Source organism: Salvelinus alpinus, chromosome 7 (genome assembly GCF_045679555.1).
Source record: "Salvelinus alpinus chromosome 7, SLU_Salpinus.1, whole genome shotgun sequence".
In the NCBI taxonomy this organism is placed as follows: Eukaryota; Metazoa; Chordata; class Actinopteri; order Salmoniformes; family Salmonidae; genus Salvelinus; species Salvelinus alpinus.
In genome coordinates this window covers 13,955,207-13,977,252 of record NC_092092.1, presented here as the reverse complement: position 1 = coordinate 13,977,252, position 22,046 = coordinate 13,955,207, and the positions used below count along the sequence as shown (strand labels likewise).

Here is a 22,046-nt window from a genome sequence, read left to right as displayed (position 1 = left end):
TCCAACTGGTTTGACATTGGGAATGTTCTCCAACTGGTTTGACATTGGGAACGTTCTCCAACTGGTTTGACATTGGGAATGTTCTCCAACTGGTTTGACATTGGGAACGTTCTCCAACTGGTTTGACATTGGGAACGTTCTCCAACTGGTTTGACATTGGGAATGTTCTCCAACTGGTTTGACATTGGGAACGTTCTCCAACTGGTTTGACATTGGGAATGTTCTCCAACTGGTTTGACATTGGGAATGTTCTCCAACTGGTTTGACATTGGGAACGTTCTCCAACTGGTTTGACATTGGGAATGTTCTCCAACTGGTTTGACATTGGGAATGTTCTCCAACTGGTTTGACATTGGGAACGTTCTCCAACTGGTTTGACATTGGGAATGTTCTCCAACTGGTTTGACATTGGGAATGTTCTCCAACTGGTTTGACATTGGGAACGTTCTCCAACTGGTTTGACATTGGGAACGTTCTCCAACTGGTTTGACGTTGGGAATGTTCTCCAACTGGTTTGACATTGGGAACATTCTCCAACTGGTTTGACATTGGGAATGTTCTCCAACTGGTTTGACATTGGGAACGTTCTCCAACTGGTTTGACATTGGGAATGTTCTCCAACTGGTTTGACATTGGGAACGTTCTCCAACTGGTTTGACATTGGGAATGTTCTCCAACTGGTTTGACATTGGGAACGTTCTCCAACTGGTTTGACATTGGGAATGTTCTCCAACTGGTTTGACATTGGGAATGTTCTCCAACTGGTTTGACATTGGGAACGTTCTCCAACTGGTTTGACATTGGGAACGTTCTCCAACTGGTTTGACATTGGGAACGTTCTCCTACTGGTTTGACATTGGGAATGTTCTCCAACTGGTTTGACATTGGGAACGTTCTCCAACTGGTTTGACATTGGGAATGTTCTCCAACTGGTTTGACATTGGGAACGTTCTCCAACTGGTTTGACATTGGGAACGTTCTCCAACTGGTTTGACATTGGGAACGTTCTCCAACTGGTTTGACATTGGGTACGTTCTCATAGTTCAGAGAATGTTAAGAAACAATGTTCTTCTGTGGGAATTTCAGTAGTTCATCATAACGTTTCATCATAACGTTTCATCATAACGTTTCATCATAACGTAACGTTTCATCATAACGTTTCCTACACGTTTCCTCATGGTTCTATTTATAGTCATGTTCTCAAATTATTACGAGGACGTTAAGAAAACGTTCCATAAAAAAAAAAACACAAGAACACTATAGTACACTAGCATTGAAACATTCAGTGAAAGTTTTTAAGGAACCTAAAATATCTGTTATCTGAACGTTAATAAAACGTACTGTACAAGGAAAGCTTTCAAGGAACCAGAGTAAAATGTTCTCAGAATCTCCCTGCAACCTAAAAACAAACAGAACAGGTTTCTGTTGTCAGAACATTAAATAAACTGTCTGTTTTAACGGTCAGGGAACATATGGCTTCATTCCCACAACCAATGTGAAACCAAAATCATACATCCCCACAACTTCCAAGGAACCAATGTGCTAGCTGGGTACTTTTCTGGTTAAAAGTAGTGCATGGGGTAATAGCAGACCAGTTCATATCATTCTCAATTACTGTACACACACACACACACACACACACACACACACACACACACACACACACACACACACACACACACACACACACACACACACACACACACACACACACACACACACACACACACACACACACACACACACACACACAGTCTTGTACAGCTAACCTTGTGGGGACATACAATTCAGTCCCATTCAAAATCCTATTTTCCCTAAACCCTAACCCTAATCCTAATCCGTACTCTTACCCTAACCCTAACCCTAACCCAAAAACCTAAACTTTATCCTAACCCTAGCTCCTAACCCTACAACTAACCCTAGCTCCTAACCCTAACCCTACAACTAACCCTAGCTCCTAACCTTAATATTTAACTTAATTCTAACCCTAACACTAATTCTAACCTTAACCCTAAGCCCCCTAGAAATAGCATTTGACCTTGTGGGGACTAACAAAATGTCCCCAGCTGGTCAACTTTTTGTTCGTTTACTATTCTTGTAGGGACTTCTGGTCCCCACAAGAATAGTTAAACACGTCCACACACACACACACACACACACACACACACACACACACACACACACACACACACACACACACACACACACACACACACACACACACACACACACACACACACACACACACACATTCCCTCTCTCCACAGCTGGCCTGCTAGAGAGATAGATTTAATGTAGAAGAATTCCCCCTCCCCATGGTTGTACAGTATCCATCCACACCGTGTCTCAGCTTGTCCACCAGCTCAAACAAAACACTGTAACACAGGAATGTGGGTGCTATGGAGAGAAAAGAGGAGAAATGTCCTTTTATCCATCTGGGTACAGCTGTCAGGAATGAATGAGCAGGTTCATATATTGGTACATTCTACATTCAAACCCTAAGCCCATGTTTACTGGCTGACCGCTGTGGATGGACTATTTAGGACGTCACAGGACCTCATGTTACTGTATCTGTGGTGCTGACTGTCACTCAGCAGTGACTGAGCCAGGTCTGTGGTACCGACTGTCACTCAGCAGTGACTGAGCCAGGTCTGTGGTACTGACTGTCACTCAGCAGTGACTGAGCCAGGTCTGTGGTACCGACTGTCACTCAGCAGTGACTGAGCCAGGTCTGTGGTGCTGACTGTCACTCAGCAGTGACTGAGCCAGGTCTGTGGTACCGACTGTCACTCAGCAGTGACTGAGCCAGGTCTGTGGTACCGACTGTCACTCAGCAGTGACTGAGCCAGGTCTGTGGTGCCGACTTTCACTCAGCAGTGACTGAGCCAGGTCTGTGGTGCTGACTGTCACTCAGCAGTGACTGAGCCAGGTCTGTGGTGCTGACTGTCACTCAGCAGTGACTGAGCCAGGTCTGTGGTGCTGACTGTCACTCAGCAGTGACTGAGCCAGGTCTGTGGTACCGACTGTCACTCAGCAGTGACTGAGCCAGGTCTGTGGTGCTGACTGTCACTCAGCAGTGACTGAGCCAGGTCTGTGGTACCGACTGTCACTCAGCAGTGACTGAGCCAGGTCTGTGGTGCTGACTGTCACTCAGCAGTGACTGAGCCAGGTCTGTGGTGCTGACTGTCACTCAGCAGTGACTGAGCCAGGTCTGTGGTGCTGACTGTCACTCAGCAGTGACTGAGCCAGGTCTGTGGTGCTGACTGTCACTCAGCAGTGACTGAGCCAGGTCTGTGGTACCGACTGTCACTCAGCAGTGACTGAGCCAGGTCTGTGGTGCTGACTGTCACTCAGCAGTGACTGAGCCAGGTCTGTGGTACCGACTGTCACTCAGCAGTGACTGAGCCAGGTCTGTGGTGCCGACTGTCACTCAGCAGTGACTGAGCCAGGTCTGTGGTGCCGACTGTCACTCAGCAGTGACTGAGCCAGGTCTGTGGTGCTGACTGTCACTCAGCAGTGACTGAGCCAGGTCTGTGGTACCGACTGTCACTCAGCAGTGACTGAGCCAGGTCTGTGGTGCTGACTGTCACTCAGCAGTGACTGAGCCAGGTCTGTGGTACCGACTGTCACTCAGCAGTGACTGAGCCAGGTCTGTGGTGCTGACTGTCACTCAGCAGTGACTGAGCCAGGTCTGTGGTGCTGACTGTCACTCAGCAGTGACTGAGCCAGGTCTGTGGTGCTGACTGTCACTCAGCAGTGACTGAGCCAGGTCTGTGGTGCCGACTGTCACTCAGCAGTGACTGAGCCAGGTCTGTTGTGCCGACTGTCACTCAGCAGTGACTGAGCCAGGTCTGTGGTGCTGACTGTCACTCAGCAGTGACTGAGCCAGGTCTGTGGTGCTGACTGTCACTCAGCAGTGACTGAGCCAGGTCTGTGGTGCTGACTGTCACTCAGCAGTGACTGAGCCAGGTCTGTGGTACCGACTGTCACTCAGCAGTGACTGAGCCAGGTCTGTGGTGCTGACTGTCACTCAGCAGTGACTGAGCCAGGTCTGTGGTACCGACTGTCACTCAGCAGTGACTGAGCCAGGTCTGTGGTGCTGACTGTCACTCAGCAGTGACTGAGCCAGGTCTGTGGTGCTGCCTGTCACTCAGCAGTGACTGAGCCAGGTCTGTGGTGCTGACTGTCACTCAGCAGTGACTGAGCCAGGTCTGTGGTACTGACTGTCACTCAGCAGTGACTGAGCCAGGTCTGTGGTGCTGACTGTCACTCAGCAGTGACTGAGCCAGGTCTGTGGTACTGACTGTCACTCAGCAGTGACTGAGCCAGGTCTGTGGTGCTGACTGTCACTCAGCAGTGACTGAGCCAGGTCTGTGGTGCTGACTGTCACTCAGCAGTGACTGAGCCAGGTCTGTGGTGCTGACTGTCACTCAGCAGTGACTGAGCCAGGTCTGTGGTACTGACTGTCACTCAGCAGTGACTGAGCCAGGTCTGTGGTGCCGACTGAGCCAGGTCTGTGGTACCGACTGTCACTCAGCAGTGACTGAGCCAGGTCTGTGGTACCGACTGTCACTCAGCAGTGACTGAGCCAGGTCTGTGGTCGTTCATTTTTAGGTTGCAATGAGGTTGCGAGAACCTTTTACTTTGGTTCCCTGAAGGTTTTCCTGGGAGGTTTTATTCATGGTAATTATAGGTTATTTTACTTTTTTAATAACACTGCTAGTTTAGGTTGGAACGCCACGCACAGATAGGACACTTTCATTAACTCTACCTACATGTACGCACTACCTCAACTAACCCGTGCCCCCGCACATTGACTCTGTACCGGCACCCCCCTGTATACAGTTGAAGTCGGAAGTTTACATTCACCTTAGCCAAATACTTTTAAACGCAATTTTTCACAATTCCTGACATTTCATCAGAAATTTTCCTGTTTTAGGTCAGATAGGATCACCACTTTATTTTAAGAATGTGAAATGTCAGAATAATATTTGAGAGAATGATTTATTTCAGCTTTTATTTCTTTCATCACATTCCCAGTGGATCAGAAGTTTACATACACTCAATTAGTATTTGGTAGCATTGCCTTTAAATTGTTTAACTTGGGTCAAATGTTTCTCGTAGCCTTCCACAGGCTTCCCTTAATAAGTTGGGTGAATTTTGGCCCATTCCTCCTGACAGAGCTGGTGTAACTGAGTCAGGTTTGTAGGCCTCCTTGCTTGCACACACTTTTTAAGTTCTATATGATTGAGGTCTGGGCTTTGTGATGGCCACTTCAATACCTTGACCATTTTGCCACAACTCTGAAAGTATGCTTGGGGTCATTGTCCATTTGGAAGTCTCATTTGCGACCAAACTTTAACTTCCTGACTGATGTCTTGAGATGTTGCTTCAATATATCCACATAATTTTCCTCCCCTATGATGCCTTCTATTTTGTGAAGTGCACCAGTCCCTCCTGCAGCAAAGCACCCCACAACATGGTGCTGCCACCCCCGTGCTTCACGGTTGGGATGGTGTTCTTCGGCTTGCAAGCTTCCCCCTTTTTCCTCCAAACATAACGATGGTCATTATGGCCAAACAGTTCTATTTTTGTTTCATCAGACCAGAGGACATTTCTCCAAAAAAGTATGATCTTTGTCCCCATGTGCAGTTGCAAACCGTAGTCTGGCTTTTTTATGGTGGTTTTAGAGCAGTGGCTTCTTCCTTGCTGAACGGCCTTTCAGGTTATGTCGACATAGGACTTGTTTTACTGTGGATATAGATACTTTTGTACCTGTTTCCACCAGCATCTTCACAAGGTCCTTTGCTGTGATTCTGCGATTGATTTGCACTTTTCGCACCAAAGTACGTTCATCTCTAGGAGACAGAACGCATCTCCTTCCTGAGCGGTATGACAGCTGTGTGGTCCCATGGTGTTTATACCTGCGTACTATTGTTTGTATAGATGAACGTGGTACCTTCAGGCGTTTGGAAATTGCTCCCAATGATGAACCAGACCTGTGGAGGTCTACAATTATTTTTCTGAGGTCTTGGCTGATTTCTTTGATTTTCCCATGATGTCAAGCAAAGAGGCACTGAGTTTGAAAGTAGGCCTTGAAATACATCCACAGGTACACCTTCAATTGACTCAAATTATGTCAATTAGCCTATCAGAAGCTTCTAAAGCCATGACATCATTTTCTGGAATTTTCCAAGCTGTTTAAAGGCACAGTCAACTTAGTGTATGTAAACTTCTGACCCACTGGAATTGTGATACAGTGAATTATAAGTGAAATAATCTGTCTGTAAACAATTGTTGGAAAAAATTACTTGTGTCCTGCACAAAGTAGATGTCCTAACCGACTTGCCAAAACTATAGTTTGTTAACAAGAAATTTGTGGAGTGGCTGAAAAACAAGTTTTAATGACTCCAACCTAAGTGTATGTAAACTTCCGACTTCAACTGTATATTGTTAGTTTTTACTGCTGCTCTTTAATTACTCATTGCTATTATCTCTTATTCTTATCTGTATATTTTGAAACGGCACTGTTGGTTAGGGGCTCATAAGTAAGCATTTCACTGTAAGGTCTACACCTGTTGTATTAGGCAATTTGTGATTAATAAAATACAATTTGATTTGACACATAGAAATTCATTTTCTTAGGGATTAACGAGCACATTATTATTTTTTTTTATTGTGGCACAGCGTCAGTGAGATTCAAACCTATGATCTTCTATTCTCTATCCATGGAATTAGTCCACTGCAACAACCAGGATGGAGCTAGCATGCCATGTTCATTTTAGTCTATTCAAACAGGTGTGACCAGGTACTAGGAATGGAGGTGTGACCCCATCTCAAAGGAAACAAACACTACATTTACATTTTAGTCATTTAGCAGACACTCTTATTCAGAGCGACTTACAGGAGCAATTAAGGTTAAGTGCTCAAGGGCACATCGACAGAGTTTTCACCTAGTTGGCTCAGAGAATTCGAACCGCCGACCTTTCAGTTACTGGTCTAACGATCTTAACCGCTAGGCTACCTGCCGCCCAGCACTCATTAAGATCAGGTGTGGCCAAATATTGGGCGTGACCAACACACCCGAACACACTTAACAAGATAGCGATTTGTTGACGCTGAGAACGGAATGTATATGTTTTTAAATAACATTCTTAGAATGTTCTTTGTACGTTACTAATGTTTTCTTGTGTTTTTAAAATAAAGTTTTCTTAATGTTCTGAGAACATGACTTTAACTAGAACCATGAGGAAACCTGTAGGAAACGTTATGCTGTAGTACTGAAATTCTCACATCAGAAACATATGGTTCTCAGAACGTTATGCGTCAGCTGGGTATCCTGCACCTTTCCCAGAACGTTGTGGGAAGGTTGTATGAAAAATGACCATAGGACAAACCCCGCTCTAATCTAACTAAGCTCTAATAAAATATGGTTCTGTGCCAGCTGGCTGCTGGTCCTGCTGAGTGAGCTGTTCTGTGTTTCTGTCTGTGCTAGCTGGCTGCTGGTCCTGCTGAGTGAGCTGTTCTGTGTTTCTGTCTGTGCTAGCTGGCTGCTGGTCCTGCTGAGTGAGCTGTTCTGTGTTTCTGTCTGTGCTAGCTGGCTGCTGGTCCTGCTGAGTGAGCTGTTCTGTGTTTCTGTCTGTGCTAGCTGGCTGCTGGTCCTGCTGAGTGAGCTGTTCTGTGTTTCTGTCTGTGCTAGCTGGCTGCTGGTCCTGCTGAGTGAGCTGTTCTGTGTTTCTGTCTGTGCTAGCTGGCTGCTGGTCCTGCTGAGTGAGCTGTTCTGTGTTTCTGTCTGTGCTAGCTGGCTGCTGGTCCTGCTGAGTGAGCTGTTCTGTGTTTCTGTCTGTGCCAGCTGGCTGCTGGTCCTGCTGAGTGAGCTGTTCTGTGTTTCTGTCTGTGCCAGCTGGCTGCTGGTCCTGCTGAGTGAGCTGTTCTGTGTTTCTGTCTGTGCCAGCTGGCTGCTGGTCCTGCTGAGTGAGCTGTTCTGTGTTTCTGTCTGTGCCAGCTGGCTGCTGGTCCTGCTGAGTGAGCTGTTCTGTGTTTCTGTCTGTGCCAGCTGGCTGCTGGTCCTGCTGAGTGAGCTGTTCTGTGTTTCTGTCTGTGCCAGCTGGCTGCTGGTCCTGCTGAGTGAGCTGTTCTGTGTTTCTGTCTGTGCCAGCTGGCTGCTGGTCCTGCTGAGTGAGCTGTTCTGTGTTTCTGTCTGTGCTAGCTGGCTGCTGGTCCTGCTGAGTGAGCTGTTCTGTGTTTCTGTCTGTGCCAGCTGGCTGCTGGTCCTGCTGAGTGAGCTGTTCTGTGTTTCTGTAAGAGCTGCCACTTCAGGTGTAATTTGTGTATGGGGGGTGTAGTGAAAGGGGGGAGGTAGAGGAAGGGGCTACGCTGCTATCTAGACTTTAATCTGTGACATTAAGACAATGTGTGGCAGATGTTGGTTAGGGGGGGGGGGGGGGGGGGGGGTGCCGTGAGTTTAATGTAATAGTTTAGTACTCAGTTCAGCCAGAGGAAACGTTTCCATGTATTCTCATTAAACTGATCCCTTCAATGATCATTGGAACGAAAGGGAATTTCTTGCCAGTTCAGCCCCATTTCCAAACAACACATTAACAGTCAGACAGCAGCAAAAGCATTCCGGGACTCATTTGAATGTGACTTGTGCCAAGACGAGTATTTGATTTAAAAAAAAAATGTACACTTCATTTGAGAGTATTACAGAGAGTTAAGTGCCCAGGACCCACCAACCTCCCAGGACCCACCAACCTCCCAGGACCCACCTACCTCCCAGGACCCACCAACCTCCCAGGACCCACCTACCTCCCAGGACCCACCTACCTCCCAGGACCCACCTACCTCCCAGGACCCTCCAACCTCCCAGGACCCTCCAACCTCCCAGGACCCACCAACCTCCCAGGGCCCACCAACCTCCCAGGACCCACCAACCTCCCAGGACCCACCATCCTCCCAGGACCCACCAACCTCCCAGGACCCACCATCCTCCCAGGACCCACCAACCTCCCAGGACCCACCATCCTCCCAGGACCCACCAACCTCCCAGGACCCACCAACCTCCCAGGACCCACCATCCTCCCAGGACCCACCATCCTCCCAGGAACCACCATCCTCCCAGGAACCACCAACCTCCCAGGACCCACCATCCTCCCAGGGCCCACCAACCTCCCAGGACCCACCAACCTCCCAGGACCCACCATCCTCCCAGGACCCACCAACCTCCCAGGACCCACCTACCTCCCAGGACCCACCAACCTCCCAGGACCCACCTACCTCCCAGGACCCACCAACCTCCCAGGACCCACCAACCTCCCAGGACCCACCTACCTCCCAGGACCCACCATCCTCCCAGGACCCACCTACCTCCCAGGACCCACCTACCTCCCAGGACCCACCAACCTCCCAGGACCCACCAACCTCCCAGGACCCACCATCCTCCCAGGATCCACCTTCCTCCCAGGACCCACCAACCTCCCAGGACCCACCAACCTCCCAGGACCCACCATCCTCCCAGGACCCACCTTCCTCCCAGGACCCACCAACCTCCCACGGCCCACCAACCTCCCAGGACCCACCAACCTCCCAGGACCCACCAACCTCCCAGGACCCACCATCCTCCCAGGACCCACCTACCTCCCAGGACCCACCAACCTCCCAGGACCCACCATCCTCCCAGGACCCACCAACCTCCCAGGACCCACCAACCTCCCAGGACCCACCATCCTCCCAGGACCCACCAACCTCCCAGGACCCACCAACCTCCCAGGACCCACCATCCTCCCAGGACCCACCAACCTCCCAGGACCCACCATCCTCCCAGGACCCACCAACCTCCCAGGACCCACCAACCTCCCAGGACCCACCATCCTCCCAGGACCCACCATCCTCCCAGGACCCACCAACCTCCCAGGACCCACCATCCTCCCAGGACCCACCAACACATTAAGTTGTGTTGCGTCAGAAGCTTTCCTGGAAAATCGATTTTCTTGCCAAATACTTCCTGGTGTGTTTTGTAATTGATAACACTGAAAACACTCACTCACTCTGCCCTGGACTATAGTTAGACTAAGACCACACTGAGGGATAGAGGTGTGACCAGGTACTAGGGATGGAGGTGTGACCAGGTACTAGGTATGGAGGTGTGACCAGGTACTAGGGATGGAGGTGTGACCAGGTACTAGGGATGGAGGTGTGACCAGGTACTAGGGATGGAGGTGTGACCAGGTACTAGGGATGGAGGTGTGACCAGGTACTAGGGATGGAGGTGTGACCAGGTACTAGGGATGGAGGTGTGACCAGGTACTAGGGATGGAGGTGTGACCAGGTACTAGGGATGGAGGTGTGACCAGGTACTAGGGATGGAGGTGTGACCAGGTACTAGGTATGGAGGTGTGACCAGGTACTAGGGATGGAGGTGTGACCAGGTACTAGGGCCTGGTCAAACAGGAAATCGGACACGGAGTTTTAATTGTTAAAAAGAGGGAGATCTCAGCTTTCCAGTGCTACCACGTTTATTTCAACTCCTACGCATGGCATCATTTTAAATAGGCTACAACCAGAGTTTCCAGGTTTATGCAGAATGACATATTGAAGGGACAATGACATCTTGAAGTGGGCAATGACATCTTGAAGGGACAATGGCATCTTGAAGTGGGCAATGGCATCTTAAAGGGACAATGGCATCTTGAAGGGACAATGCCATCTTGAAGGGACAATGACGCCTTGAAGGGACAATGGCATCTTGAAGGGACAATGACATCTTGAAGGGACAATGGCGCCTTGAAGGGACAATGACATCTTGAAGGGACAATGACATCTTGAAGGGACAATGGCGCCTTGAAGGGACCATGACATCTTGAAGGGACAATGACATCTTGAAGGGACAATGGCGCCTTGAAGGGACAATGGCGCCTTGAAGGGACAATGGCGCCTTGAAGGGACAATGACATCGTGAAGGGACAATGACGCCTTGAAGGGACAATGACGCCTTGAAGGGACAATGACGCCTTGAAGGGACAATGGCGCCTTGAAGGGGCAATGGCGCCTTGAAGGGGCAATGGCGCCTTGAAGGGACAATGACATCTTGAAGGGACAATGACGCCTTGAAGGGGCAATGGTGCCTTGAAGGGACAATGACATCTTGAAGGGGAAATGGTGCCTTGAAGGGACAATGACATCTTGAAGGGGCAATGGTGCCTTGAAGGGACAATGACATCTTGAAGGGGCAATGACATCTTGAAGGGGCAATGATATCTTGAATGGATAATGGCGCCTTGAAGGGGAAATGACATCTTGAAGGGGCAATGACATCTTGAAAGGACAATGGTGCCTTGAAGGGACAATGGCGCCTTGAAGGGACAATGGCATCTTAAAGTGGGCAATGCCATACTTTGTAACATAAAAAAAAAAATATATATATATATATATTTTTAAAATAATTAATTATAATTAATAAATGATCAAATTAAATATATTGAAGGTTCTAAAAGCTAATAATACTTATATGTTATTTTTAAAGCTATTGATATAAGGCCAACTTATTAAAGTGTCGACAATGGGGTGGTCAACTGCTGTTTGTTTAACACCTGCTTCATTCTTCTGGAAGTTAGCAGACTCTTCAAGAAGACATCTGTAGCTCAGTTGCTAAACAATACATTTTTTTTGAATAAATGACATACTGCCATTCACGAAGAGACTTGAAAATACTGAAATTCCTTCAGGGATTTAACTGATAAAAAAAAAAATATATATATTTAAATTTCTTTTTATAATATGAAGAACAAATTGTGACAATTCTTATCTTGCAGTAAAACTGTAAATATTACTTTAATCTCAAGAGAAGATGGATTTAATGTTAAAGGATTAATGTTCTCCTACTTAGAAAATAGTCTTGAACATAAAGACCTAGACCAAAACAACTAACAATACACTGAATTCCTACATTTTCAGTCATTTTTTTGCCACAACTAATTTCACCAACCTGCGAGGTAAACTCATTAAAGTATTTAATCATTTAGCTGTGTATTTAGAATGGAAGCAAGCCATTAGAATGTATTGTTCGAAAACAATATCCTCTGGTGGGGGGTCATGCCCCCGGAACCCCCTAGACAGCCCAGAATGCCCTGGCTTGCTACTTTTTCTGTTTGGCTGGCTACTCTGTGTAGTGTCTTATACTGACAGTGTTTTCTCTCTCTCTCTTGCTCTGTTTCTGCTTCTCCCCCCCCCCCCTCCCTCTTCCTCCAGACTATATAGACGGAGACGGTGGCTGGAGTAACTGGTCTCCGTGCAGTGTGACCTGTGGGAACGGGAACCAGAAGAGGACCAGGTCATGTGGTTACGCCTGCAGCGCCACCGAGTCACGCACCTGTGACATGCCACCCTGCCCAGGTGAGGAGGGAGGGTGTGTGTGTGTGTGGATCCAGGGTTGTAATCATTAGTCCAAACTGTAGAAAATTGTTGCGATTAAAGAGTTTATATTGGACAAATTCAGGTAGGTCCCTCCTCCTTTTGTTGTGTTTGGTTCCTCGTGAATACACCCCTGGTCATCTGTTAAATGTTCTGGTTCCTAGTGAATACACCCCTGGTCATCTGTTAAATGTTCTGGTTCCTACTGAATACACCCCTGGTCATCTGTTAAATGTTCTGGTTCCTAGTGAATACACCCCATGTCATCTGTTAAATGTTCTGGTTCCTCGTGAATACACCCCTGGTCATCTGTTAAATGTTCTGGTTCCTCGTGAATACACCCCTGGTCATCTGTTAAATGTTCTGGTTCCTAGTGAATACACCCCTGGTCATCTGTTAAATGTTCTGGTTCCTCGTGAATACACCCCTGGTCATCTGTTAAATGTTCTGGTTCCTCGTGAATACACCCCTGGTCATCTGTTAAATGTTCTGGTTCCTAGTGAATACACCCCTGGTCATCTGTTAAATGTTCTGGTTCCTAGTGAATACACCCCTGGTCATCTGTTAAATGTTCTGGTTCCTAGTGAATACACCCCTGGTCATCTGTTAAATGTTCTGGTTCCTAGTGAATACACCCCTGGTCATCTGTTAAATGTACTGGTTCCTAGTGAATACACCCCTGGTCATCTGTTAAATGTTCTGGTTCCTCGTGAATACACCCCTGGTCATCTGTTAAATGTTCTTCTAAAGGGGTTTCTACTTGAGTCGACATCTGCAGCATTTACAGCCAACGGGATCTTCGTGAACGTCGGGGAAATTGCCTTTAAAAGTCTATCGCTGTGCACAGGTCATTCATCTGTGTTTGAATCCTGGCCTGCTTCGTTTACCAGCACTTCAGTCATTAAATATGTATTGGGGTTTATTATGGATACCCATTAGTTCCTGCCGAGGCAGCAGCTACTCTTCCTGGGGTTTATTATGGATCCCCATTAGTTCCTGCCGAGGCAGCAGCTACTCTTCCTGGGGTTTATTATGGATCCCCATTAGTTCCTGCCGAGGCAGCAGCTACTCTTCCTGGGGTTTATTATGGATCCCCATTAGTTCCTGTCGAGGCAGCAGCTACTCTTCCTGGGGTTTATTATGGATCCCCGTTAGTTCCTGCCGAGGCAGCAGCTACTCTTCCTGGGGTTTATAATGGATCCCCGTTAGTTCCTGCCAAGGCAGCAGCTACTCTTCCTGGGGTTTATTATGGATCCCCGTTAGTTCCTGCCAAGGCAGCAGCTACTCTTCCTGGGGTTTATAATGGATCCCCATTAGTTCCTGCCAAGGCAGCAGCTCCTCTTCCTGGGGTTTATTATGGATCCCCATTAGTTCTTGCCAAGGCAGCAGCTACTCTTCCTGGGGTTTATTATGGATCACCATTAGTTCCTGCCAAGGCAGCAGCTACTCTTCCTGGGGTTTATAATGGATCCCCATTAGTTCCTGCCAAGGCAGCAGCTCCTCTTCCTGGGGTTTATTATGGATCCCCATTAGTTCCTGCCAAGGCAGCAGCTACTCTTCCTGGGGGGGGTTTATTATGGATCCCCATTAGTTCCTGTCAAGGCAGCAGCTACTCTTCCTGGGGGGGGGGTTATTATGGATCCCCATTAGTTCCTGCCAAGGCAGCAGCTACTCTTCCTGGGGTTTATAATGGATCCCCATTAGTTCCTGCCAAGGCAGCAGCTACTCTTCCTGGGGTTTATTATGGATCCCCATTAGTTCCTGCCAAGGCAGCAGCTCCTCTTCCTGGGGTTTATTATGGATCCCCATTAGTTCCTGCCAAGGCAGCAGCTACTCTTCCTGGGGGGGGTTTATTATGGATCCCCATTAGTTCCTGTCAAGGCAGCAGCTACTCTTCCTGGGGGGGGTTTATTATGGATCCCCATTAGTTCCTGCCAAGGCAGCAGCTACTCTTCCTGGGGTTTATAATGGATCCCCATTAGTTCCTGCCAAGGCAGCAGCTACTCTTCCTGGGGTTTATTATGGATCCCCATTAGTTCCTGCCAAGACAGCAGCTACTCTTCCTGGGGTTTATTATAGATCCCCATTAGTTTCTGCCGAGGCAGCAGCTACTCTTCCTGGGGTTTATTATGGATCCCCATTAGTTCCTGCCAAGACAGCAGCTACTCTTCCTGGGGTTTATTATGAATCCCCATTACTTCCTGCCAAGGCAGCAGCTACTCTTCCCGGTTATCCGACAACATTAAGGCAGTTATATACAATTTAAAACATTACAATACTTTTCACAACTCATTGTGTTTCCTCAGGCCACTATTGTATTACCACATATCTACAACACAAAATCCGTGTGTGTGTGCATGTCTCTTCACAGTCCCTGCTGTTCCATAAGGTGTATTTTTATCTGTTTTTTTAAAATTTGATTTTACTGCTGCATCAGTTACCTGATGTGGAATAGAGTTACATGTAGTCATGGCTGTATGTAGTACTGTGCACCTCCCATAGTCTGTTCTGGACTTGGGGACTGTGACGAGACCTCTGGTGGCATGCCTTGTGGGGTATTCATGGGTGTCTGAGCTGTGTGCTAGTAGTTAAAACAGACAGCTTGGTGCATTCAACATGTCAATACTTCACACAAATACAAGTAGTGATGAAATCAATCTCTCCTCTACTTTGAGCCAGGAGATATTGACATGCATATTATTAATGGCAGCTCTCCTGGTACATATAAGGGCCAGCCGTGCTTCCCTGTTTGTGGCACCTGACCACACCACTGAACAGTAGTCTAGGTGTAGTCTAGGTGCAACAGGCAGTAGGACCTGCCTTGTTGATAGTGTTGTTAAGAAGGCAGACCAGCGCTTTATTATAGATGTAGAAGCGATATGCTTGTCTGTTGCATCATTCACTGACCATGTCTCTGTGTACAGGTATTGAAGACGCGTTCAGGACAGCCGCCACTGAGGTCAGTCTACTGGCTGGAACAGATGAGTTCAACGCTACAGAGCTCTTTGGTGTCGGTAAGATTCTTCTCTCATTACTCTCTTTATTTTCATCAGATTCATCTAGCTATGTGTCAGGTTCTTCAAACATGATTCTATTTAACATTAGTGTCCAACTCAGGGTTGGGGTTCCAGGTCTATTCAGGCCGAATTTCCATTTACTTCCTGAATCTACTGAATTGTAATGGACTTAACTCTAAACCCGGGTCCAATCTTCCCTGCACAGTCCATTGATTTTTTTGTGGGAATTCCTGCTCTAGTCATTGTATTTCAATGGTCCACCCTGCACAGTTCAGCCTTCCTGGGCCTGCTTATCATTCCGCAGACCTTCACTAGAACACATTCCTTCACTGGGACACATTCCTTCCCTGGGACACATTCCTTCACTGGGACACATTCCTTCACTGGGACACATTCCTTCACTGGGACACATTCCTTCACTGGGACACATTCCTTCACTGGGACACATTCCTTCACTGGGCCACATTCCTTCACTGGGCCACATTCCTTCACTGGGACACATTCCTTCACTGGGCCACATTCCTTCACTGGGCCACATTCCTTCACTGGGACACATTCCTTCACTGGGACACATTCCTTCCCTAGAACACATTCATTCCCTAGAACACATTCCTTCCCTAGAACACATTCCTTCCCTAGAACACATTCCTTCCCTAGAACACATTCCTTCACTGGGATTGAGGAGGAGAAAGAGGAAAGGAAGAACACAGCACACTTTGCTCTGCCATCTGGTCCCAATAATATGCTCTGCTCTGCCATCTGGTCCCAATAATATGCTCTGCTCTGCCATCTAGTCCCAATAATATGCTCTGCTATCTGGTCCCAATAATATGCTCTGCTCTGCCATCTGGTCCCAATAATATGCTCTGCTCTGTGATCTGGTCCCAATAATATGCTCTGTGATCTGGTCCCAATAATATGCTCTGTGATCTGGTCCCAATAATATGCTCTGCTCTGCCATCTGGTCCCAATAATATGCTCTGCTCTGCCATCTAGTCCCAATAATATGCTCTGCTCTGCCATCTGGTCCCAATAATATGCTCTGCTCTGCCATCTAGTCCCAATAATATGCTCTGCCATCTGGTCCCAATAATATGCTCTGCTCTGCCATCTGGTCCCAATAATATGCTCTGCCATCTAGTCCCAATAATATGCTCTGCTCTGCCATCTAGTCCCAATAATATGCTCTGCTCTGCCATCTAGTCCCAATAATATGCTCTGCCATCTAGTCCCAATAATATGCTCTGCTCTGCCATCTAGTCCCAATAATATGCTCTGCTCTGCCATCTAGTCCCAATAATATGCTCTGCTCTGCCATCTAGTCCCAATAATATGCTCTGCCATCTAGTCCCAATAATATGCTCTGCTCTGCCATCTGGTCCCAATAATATGCTCTGCCATCTGGTCCCAATAATATGCTCTGCTCTGCCATCTGGTCCCAATAATATGCTCTGCCATCTGGTCCCAATAATATGCTCTGCTCTGCCATCTAGTCCCAATAATATGCTCTGCTCTGCCATCTAGTCCCAATAATATGCTCTGCTCTGCCATCTAGTTCCAATAATATGCTCTGCTCTGTGATCTGGTCCCAATCTGGTTCCAATAACATGTTCTGTGATCTGGTTCCAATAACATGCTCTGCTCTGTGATCTGGTCCCAATAACATGCTCTGCTCTGTGATCTGGTCCCAATAACATGCTCTGCTCTGTGATCTGGTCCCAATCTGGTCCCAATAACATGCTCTGCAAAATATTTCTACGGGACCAATACGATTGGACCAATATGTTATTTGGCAATATGTACATTATGTAAAACCAATGAAGCAATTTTTTAAATGAAATAAAGGGACCGAGCAAGAGAGAGATCCAGACTAACTAACTCTGTCTCTAATCTCTTCTAGACACAGACAGCTGTAGGGAGAGATCCAGACTAATTAACTCTGTCTCTAATCTCTTCTAGACCCAGACAGCTGTAGGGAGAGATCCAGACTAACTAACTCTCTCTAATGTCTTCTAGACCCAGACAGCTTTAGGGAGAGATCCAGACTAATTAACTCTGTCTCTAATCTCTTCTAGACCCAGACAGCTGTAGGGAGAGATCCAGACTAACTAACTCTGTCTCTTATCTCTTCTAGACACAGACAGCTGTAGGGAGAGATCCAGACTAACTAACTCTGTCTCTAATCTCTTCTAGACACAGACAGCTGTAGGGAGAGATCCAGACTAACTAACTCTGTCTCTAATCTCTTCTAGACCCAGACAGCTGTAGGGAGAGATCCAGACTAATTAACTCTGTCTCTAATCTCTTCTAGACACAGACAGCTGTAGGGAGAGATCCAGACTAACTAACTCTGTCTCTAATCTCTTCTAGACCCAGACAGCTGTAGGGAGAGATCCAGACTAACTAACTCTGTCTCTAATCTCTTCTAGACACAGACAGCTGTAGGGAGAGATCCAGACTAACTAACTCTGTCTCTTCTAGACACAGACAGCTGTAGGGAGAGATCCAGACTAACTAACTCTGTCTCTAATCTCTTCTAGACACAGACAGCTGTAGGGAGAGATCCAGACTAACTAACTCTGTCTCTAATCTCTTCTAGACACAGACAGCTGTAGGGAGAGATCCAGACTAACTAACTCTGTCTCTAATCTCTTCTAGACACAGACAGCTGTAGGGAGAGATCCAGACTAACTAACTCTGTCTCTAATCTCTTCTAGACACAGACAGCTATAGGGAGAGATCCAGACTAACTAACTCTGTCTCTAATCTCTTCTAGACACAGACAGCTGTACGGAGAGATCCAGACTAACTAACTCTGTCTCTTCTAGACACAGACAGCTGTAGGGAGAGATCCAGACTAACTAACTCTGTCTCTAATCTCTTCTAGACACAGACAGCTGTAGGGAGAGATCCAGACTAACTAACTCTGTCTCTTCTAGACACAGACAGCTGTAGGGAGAGATCCAGACGAATTAACTCTGTCTCTAATCTCTTCTAGACCCAGACAGCTGTAGGGAGAGATCCAGACTAACTAACTCTGTCTCTAATCTCTTCTAGACACAGACAGCTGTAGGGAGAGATCCAGACTAATTAACTCTGTCTCTAATGTCTTCTAGACACAGACAGCTGTAGGGAGAGATCCAGACTAACTAACTCTGTCTCTTCTAGACACAGACAGCTGTAGGGAGAGATCCAGACTAACTAACTCTCTAATCTCTTCTAGACCCAGACAGCTGTAGGGAGACATCCAGACTAACTAACTCTCTAATCTCTTCTAGACACAGACAGCTGTGAGCGCTGGATGAACTGTAAGTCTGAGTTCCTGAAGAAATACATGACCAAAGTCTCCAACGACCTCCCCGGCTGCCCCTGCTCCTACCCCACCGAGGTGGCCTACAGCACGGCCGACGTCCCCGACCCCGCCACGCGCCGGGACTTCCGCTGGAAAGACGCCAGCGGCCCCAAGGAGAAACTAGAGATCTACAAACCCACGGCCCGGTACTGCATCCGCTCTATGTTAACTCTCGAGTCCACTACTCTGGCCGCACAGCACTGCTGCTACAATGACAACATGAAGCTCGTCACCCGAGGTAAAGGAGCAGGAACACTCAACCTCATCAGCAATGAGTTCTCTGCTGACCTCCACTACAAGGTAGACATCCTGCCCTGGATCATCTGTAAAGGGGACTGGAGTCGCTATAACCAGGTCAGGCCTCCAAACAACGGGCAGGAGTGTCCAGACAACCCCCTGGATGAGGATTACCTCAAACAAGTTGAGGAGGCATGGGAGTTTTAGAACTGGAGAGATGAACATATGAAGGGGAAAAAAACGTATGAAATATTTGTATGAATCTGGTACTTCAATTGCTGCTTCAAACCATCCAAAGCTAGAGTCCGTATGAACAGGACTGTCTGTTGATTTCAGCCAACGTGATTAAAGAGACAACGTAACGCTCACATGGACACATCATTGTCCTCAACAGAGACGATGGAATCTATTTTAATAATAAAACTTAACTCAATGGTAAATCTAAGCATTGGCGCTAGTGCGATGGGGGCGTGTCAGAAATATTTTTGCTATTTTCATAACCAGAATTATTGTCTGAGTACCAGGCGGTTGTGCATAAGGGCTGGGTTTATTGTCTCAGTAGCAGGCGGTGGTGCATAAGGAATGGGTTTATTGTCTCAGTAGCAGGCGGTGGTGCATAAGGGCTGGGTTTTGATAGCAGGCGGCGGTGCATAAGGGCTGGGTTTTGATAGCAGGCGGTGGTGCATAAGGGCTGGGTTTTGATAGCAGGCGGTGGTGCATAAGGGCTGGGTTTTGATAGCAGGCGGCGGTGCATAAGGGCTGGGTTTTGATAGCAGGTGGTGCATAAGGGCTGGGTTTTGATAGCAGGCGGTGGTGCATAAGGGCTGGGTTTTGATAGCAGGAGGTGGTGCATAAGAGCTGGGTTTTGATAGCAGGCGGTGGTGCATAAGGGCTGGGTTTATTGTCTCAGTAGCAGGCGGTGGTGCATAAGGGCTGGGTTTTGATAGCAGGCGGTGGTGCATAAGGGCTGGGTTTTGATAGCAGGCGGTGGTGCATAAGAGCTGGGTTTTGATAGCAGGCGGTGGTGCATAAGGGCTGGGTTTTGATAGCAGGCGGCGGTGCATAAGGGCTGGGTTTTGATAGCAGGCGGCGGTGCATAAGGGCTGGGTTTTAATAGCAGGCGGCGGTGCATAAGAGCTGGGTTTTGATAGCAGGCGGTGGTGCATAAGGGCTGGGTTTGGATAGCAGGCGGCGGTGCATAAGGGCTGGGTTTTGATAGCAGGCGGTGGTGCATAAGGGCTGGGTTTTGATAGCAGGTGGTGCATAAGGGCTGGGTTTATTGTCTCAGTAGCAGGCGGTGGTGCATAAGGGCTGGGTTTATTGTCTCAGTAGCAGGCGGTGGTGCATAAGGGCTGGGTTTATTGTCTCAGTAGCAGGCGGGGGTGCATAAGGGCTGGGTTTATTGTCTCAGTAGCAGGCAGTGGTGCATAAGGGCTGGGTTTATTGTCTCAGTAGCAGGCGGTGGTGCATAAGGGCTGGGTTTATTGTCTCAGTAGCAGGCGGCGGTGCATAAGGGCTGGGTTTTGATAGCAGGCGGTGCATAAGGGCTTGGTTTTGATGAATAAACAAGTTGATGCTACAGGATGTCGAAGGCTTGACCCCTCACTGGCCAATCAGAATGGGCTCCATGGCTAAATATGTGGTTTCTTCAAGCTGTGTATTTATGGTATTTTATGTATTGCGTTGTCATCAACTCCAATGTTAGACCGTTATAGTTTGTTAAAGAGCCTACAGAAACAAAATAACAACATATAGACCTATCCTATATTTACTAAACATAGTAAATATGTTTTTGAACAGTAATTGCTTCAATATGCAAATATATTGTTAACATAGCATTCACTCTGACATACAGTAGCAAGAAACACTATGTGAACCCTTTGGAATTACCTGGATTTCTGCATAAATTGGTCATAAATTTGATTTGATCTTCATCTAAGTCACAACAATAGACAAACACAGTCTGCTTAAACTAATAACACACAAACAATTATATGTTTTCATGTCTTTATTGAACAAACCATGTAAACATTCACAGTGAAGGGTGGAAAAAATATGTGAACACTTGGATTTAATAACTGGGTGACCTTCCTTTGGCAGCAATAACCTCAACCAAACGTTTTCTGTAGTTGTAGATCAGACCTTCACAACGGTCAGGAGGAATTTTGGACCATTCCTCTTTACAAAACTCTTTAACAACCTCCTCACCACCAGCCACACACAGTATCATCATAACACAGTATCATCATAACACAGCCTCCTCACCACCAGCCAAACAGTGTCACCATAACACAGTATCATCATAACACAGTATCACCATAACACAGTGTCATCATAACACAGTATCATCATAACACAGTATCATCATAACACAGTATCACCATAACAGTGTCATCATAACACAGTATCATCATAACACAGTATCATCATAACACAGTATCACACAGTGTCATCATAACACAGTGTCATCATAACACAGTGTCATCATAACACAGTGTCATCATAACACAGTGTCATCATAACACAGTATCATCATAACACAGTATCATCATAACACAGTGTCATCATAACACAGTGTCATCATAACACAGCCTCCTCACCACCAGCCAAACACAGAGCCCTCATTTGTATGATATATGCCTCTGTAATGATCAATGTAATGATTAAAAGTAAAACTGTATGATGAATTTTGCCAATATTGTCTGATAATTATTTAAGTTTTGGGGTTAAAAGGGACAGCTTGGTGTAGATTTTTCTGTTATTTTAATTTGTTTCTGATTGGTCAAAAGGAGACACCAGGGATCTCCATTGCCCAATTGGACACTCTATGTTTTGAGTGACACCCACCCTGACCCATCAGAAGCTATAAAGAGAGAGACACCCCTGACCTATCAGAATCGGAAAAGGGTCTCTGTGCTGTGGATAATACAGTTATCCCATTGGAGCTGAGTGTATAGGGGAGGAGCAACATCGGAACCCAGAACCAAATGTTGTGTGTTAGCTATGACAAGTCTGTCAAGAGTGACGAATCA

At 47.0% G+C, this 22,046-nt stretch overlaps 1 protein-coding gene across 1 annotated transcript in view; it reads left to right on the top strand.

Moving 5' to 3' along the window:
* LOC139580496 (isthmin-1-like) overlaps positions 1-21,701 on the top strand; it is a 39,810-nt gene extending 18,109 nt beyond the window's left edge. The window contains exons 4-6 of the mRNA XM_071409240.1: positions 12,247-12,390; positions 15,333-15,422; positions 18,704-21,701. Of these exons, the coding sequence (XP_071265341.1) occupies positions 12,247-12,390; positions 15,333-15,422; positions 18,704-19,221 (752 nt within the window). The 3' untranslated portion in view covers positions 19,222-21,701. The remainder of the gene's footprint in view (positions 1-12,246; positions 12,391-15,332; positions 15,423-18,703) is intronic.
* Positions 21,702-22,046: the final 345 nt, after the last annotated feature.